Consider the following 5,000-nt stretch of genomic DNA (forward strand, 5'->3'; position numbering starts at 1 on the left):
CCCCCCCCCCCCATCTCTCTATGAGACGCTAATCAACCCCCCCCCCAATCTCTCTATGAGACACTAATCACCCCCCCCCCCCATCTCTCTATGAGATGCTAATCAACCCCCCCCCCCTTCTCTCTATGAGACACTAATCACCCCCCCCCCCCCCCCATCTCTCTATGAGACACTAATCACCCCCCCATCTCTCTATGAGACACTAATCACCCCCCCCATCTCTCTATGAGACACTAATCACCCCCCCATCTCTCTATGAGACACTAATCACCCCCCCATCTCTCTATGAGACGCTAATCACCCCCCCCCCCCCATCTCTCTATGAGACACTAATCACCCCCCCCCCCCCCCATCTCTCTATGAGACACTAATCAACCCCCCCCATCTCCCTATGAGACACTAACCCCCCCCCCCCCCATCTCCCTATGACACACTAACCCCCCTCCCACCCCCCCCCATCTCCCTATGAGACACTAACCCCCCCCCCCCCCCCCCATCTCCCTATGAGACACTAACCCCCCTCCCACCCCCCCCCCCATCTCCCTATGAGACACTAACCACCCCCCCCCATCTCTCTATGAGACACTAACCCCCCCATCTCTCTATGAGACACTACCCCCCCCCCCCCCATCTCTATGAGACACTAACCCCCCCCCCCCCCCCCATCTCTCTATGAGACACTACCCCCCCCCCCCCCCATCTCTATGAGACACTAACCCCCCTCCCACCCCCCCCCATCTCTCTATGAGACACTACCCCCCCCCCCCATCTCTATGAGACACTAACCCCCCCCCCCCCCATCTCTCTATGAGTCACTAACCCCCCCCCCCCCTATGGGCTCCTCGGTCCCCGGTAACCCTCCCAGACTCACAGCTTAGCGTTCTGCCGGCGGTTGGGAGGCTCCTTGCTGGACAGGATCTCCAGGCGTTCCAGGTGGCTGAAGATCTGGTTGATTCTGGCCTGCAGCTCGTTCTCCAGCACTAGAGAGTCACAATAGAAAACACAGCTTGAGTTCAAAACACACGCCTTTCAGTTTTCCCCCTCTATCCCAATAGGCTCATCTATAAATATTTGACCGATTAAACTGTTTCACGTGATCACATCAGTCGTAACTAGTCAGGGGTTCGTCAACATGCCAGTTTTGACTATTCAGGTGAATAAAAAGAGTCATTTCCTCCGTCTCATGAGTTAACGATCTGTGGTAAAACAAGGCCATGTAAATAAATAATCTTTATATAGAGGCAATTAAGGCCCTGATTCTCATTTGAAGTGCAGATATGAATCAGCAGCTGTTACACCCCTCATTCAACTCTCAGAGGGCCGGATTCAAGACCAGCGCCCGACTCCACAGTGACAGGACAGCACTGGGCTAATGGGCTTTCATCTCTCCATGTTAAGATCAGCAGCGTCTAGCCCCTCCATCCTGTCCCTCCTCAGGACTCCTGAGTGTCCCTCACCCCTGTCCTCCCTCAGGACTCCTGAGCTTCCCTCACCCCTGTCCTCCCTCAGGACTCCTGAGTGTCCCTCACCTCACCCCTGTCCTCCCTCAGGACTCCTGAGTGTCCCTCACCCCTGTCCTCCCTCAGGACTCCTGAGTGTCCCTCACCCCTGTCCTCCCTCAGGACTCCTGAGTGTCCCTCACCCCTGTCCTCCCTCAGGACTCCTGAGTGTCCCTCACCCCTGTCCTCCCTCAGGACTCCTGAGTGTCCCTCACCCCTGTCCCTCCTCAGGACTCCTGAGTGTCCCTCACCTCACCCCTGTCCCTCCTCAGGACTCCTGAGTGTCCCTCACCTCACCCCTGTCCTTCCTCAGGACTCCTGAGTGTCCCTCACCCCTGTCCTTCCTCAGGACTCCTGAGTGTCTCTCACCCCTGTCCCTCCTCAGGACTCCTGAGTGTCCCTCACCTCACCCCTGTCCCTCCTCAGGACTCCTGAGTGTCCCTCACCCCTGTCCTCCCTCAGGACTCCTGAGTGTCCCTCACCCCTGTCCCTCCTCAGGACTCCTGAGTGTCCCTCACCTCACCCCTGTCCTTCCTCAGGACTCCTGAGTGTCCCTCACCTCACCCCTGTCCCTCCTCAGGACTCCTGAGTGTCCCTCACCTCACCCCTGTCCCTCCTCAGGACTCCCGAGTGTCCCTCACCCCTGTCCCTCCTCAGGACTCCTGAGTGTCTCTCACCTCACCCCTGTCCCTCCTCAGGACTCCTGAGTGTCCCTCACCCCTGTCCCTCCTCAGGACTCCCGAGTGTCCCTCCACAAGCATTCTGCCTCCTTCTAGTCTTCCAGCGTGCAGAATGATGTCATTGTGACGGGGGGCCGTCTGGCTGCCAACACCATTATCTTGGAGAGGCCCTCCCAGCCCTCAGAGCTCCCACCATTGTGCTTCCTGCCCTGGCACCAGCCTGGCTCTCAGCACGACGCCCACCTCCCAAACACAATCAGCAGGACAGGAGCAGGATCACAGGCTGGCCCACAGCGCTGCGCCAACCAGGCTGCTGCTCTCTCCTGACCCCCCCTGGTTCTCCAGTCTGCTATTGTTCAGACCGAGACAATATACTGTAGAGATGGAGCCTTCACTGGCGCAAGACTTTCATTTACATTTCAGTCATTTAGCAGACGCTTTTATCCAAAGCGATTTACAATTATGAGCTAGTGTTGGGGTTAAGAGCATTGCTCAAGGGCACAATGGTAGGGCATTGATGGGAAATTACTTATCAAATGGCCTGGCCCGGTCTCGAACCAGCAACCTTCCGGTCACTGGTTGGATATGTAACCGAGTTGAATTGGTTAAATTCAGTCCTCAGTATAAATACTGCCCACCCACACCATCAAAAGGCTAGCTTTTTAGTGGCGTAGCTGGCTAAAGCAATCTTTATGTAAGGCTGTCATGTGCGTTGGCGAGTCTCGGAGAGAAGCAAGGATGGAACCAGGTGTGGGCGAGTGAGGGCGGAAGCCATGCTGAGCAACGCAGTGAAACATGCTCGAACCACCAGGAAGCACAGAAAAAAAACATTGTGTACTTTCTGATTGGATGGAGGGACTTCAGAGCAGTTGGCGTGCCAAAAGATGGGTACCCTGGATGAGTTGAATATATTCAATGTGGTATTTGATGAAGTTCAATACTGTGTAGTCTGCACTGAAAAGACACTTGTTCACCCAGGCCTTTGGCAGCTAGATTGGTTGTTCTTGTTGTTGTTATTGGTGTTTGTTTGTTCTCGTTGTTGTCTCTTGTCTGTTTATTGCTCTGATGTAAAGCAACCTTGGGTTTCATGAAAGGCGCTATATAAATTAAAGTTATTATTATTATTATTAGTAGTAGTAGTAGTATTTGTGTAAAGCTTACAGTGGACAGACTGACGATCTGTTCTTTCCAGATGCCCCATGTGCGATTGCACCTCATGGATTTGTCTATCAAGGAGAAAGACAGAGAGAAAATAGATTTCAAATATAAAACAAGATACAAGGAGCATTTCAAATGTAAAACAAGGTACATGGAGTCACAATTCATTTAGTTATGAATACTTCTGAGGAAAACTAATTGAGGATAGCCTATGTAATGTGAACTTCTCAGCTGTTAAGTATTGTACCAGGCTACAACTTAGCAATAAAATACAATCATAAACTCACTAAGCTAGAACACGTACACACACACACACACACACACACACACACACACACACACACACACACACACACACACACACACACACACACACACACACACACACACACACACACACACACACACACACACACACACACACACACACACACACACACACAATAGCAGTTAGCTATTAGCGCTCCCATTCATTTTGTGATGGTAACAGCTAGCTAGACTAATAAGTTCAATGGCTCCGCAAACCAGGTATGATTAGCCAGCTAGCAAGTTCAACAGTTGCGGTAACGTTACCATCAGATAACGGGCTAGCCCAGGCTCGTTACCTCCCCATAGACGGGCTAGCCCAGGCTCGTTACCTCCCCATAGACGGGCTAGCCCAGGCTGTTACCTCCCCATAGACGGGCTAGCCCAGGCTGTTACCTCCCCATAGACGGGCTAGCCCAGGCTCCCTCCCCATAGACGGGCTAGCCCAGGCTCCCTCCCCATAGACGGGCTAGCCCAGGCTCCTCCCCATAGATGGGCTAGCCCAGGCTCCTCCCCATAGATGGGCTAGCCCAGGCTCGTTACCTCCCCATAGACGGGCTAGCCCAGGCTCGTTACCTCCCCATAGACGGGCTAGCCCAGGCTGTTACCTCCCCATAGACGGGCTAGCCCAGGCTGTTACCTCCCCATAGACGGGCTAGCCCAGGCTGTTACCTCCCCATAGACGGGCTAGCCCAGGCTCGTTACCTCCCCATAGACGGGCTAGCCCAGGCTCGTTACCTCCCCATAGACGGGCTAGCCCAGGCTCCCTCCCCATAGACGGGCTAGCCCAGGCTGTTACCTCCCCATAGACGGGCTAGCCCAGGCTGTTACCTCCCCATAGACGGGCTAGCCCAGGCTGTTACCTCCCCATAGACGGGCTAGCCCAGGCTCGTTACCTCCCCATAGACGGGCTAGCCCAGGCTCGTTACCTCCCCATAGACGGGCTAGCCCAGGCTCCCTCCCCATAGACGGGCTAGCCCAGGCTCCCTCCCCATAGACGGGCTAGCCCAGGCTCCTCCCCATAGATGGGCTAGCCCAGGCTCCTCCCCATAGATGGGCTAGCCCAGTCTCGTTACCTCCCCATAGACGGGCTAGCCCAGGCTCCTCCCCATAGATGGGCTAGCCCAGGCTCCTCCCCATAGATGGGCTAGCCCAGTCTCGTTACCTCCCCATAGACGGGCTAGCCCAGGCTCGTTACCTCCCCATAGACGGGCTAGCCCAGGCTCCCTCCCCATAGACGGGCTAGCCCAGGCTCCCTCCCCATAGACGGGCTAGCCCAGGCTCCTCCCCATAGATGGGCTAGCCCAGGCTCCTCCCCATAGATGGGCTAGCCCAGTCTCGTTACCTCCCCATAGAC

At 55.1% G+C, this 5,000-nt stretch overlaps 1 protein-coding gene across 1 annotated transcript in view; it reads right to left on the reverse strand.

Moving 5' to 3' along the window:
* gosr2 (golgi SNAP receptor complex member 2) overlaps window positions 1-5,000 on the reverse strand; it is an 11,756-nt gene that overhangs the window by 4,964 nt on the left and 1,792 nt on the right. The window contains exons 2-3 of the mRNA XM_084448834.1: window positions 3,341-3,405; window positions 872-980 (exon numbers count right to left, since the gene is read on the reverse strand). Of these exons, the coding sequence (XP_084304960.1) occupies window positions 872-980; window positions 3,341-3,405 (174 nt within the window). The remainder of the gene's footprint in view (window positions 1-871; window positions 981-3,340; window positions 3,406-5,000) is intronic.

This window comes from Borostomias antarcticus, assembly GCF_949987555.1.
Source record: "Borostomias antarcticus genome assembly, chromosome: 14".
Taxonomy (NCBI): Eukaryota; Metazoa; Chordata; class Actinopteri; order Stomiiformes; family Stomiidae; genus Borostomias; species Borostomias antarcticus.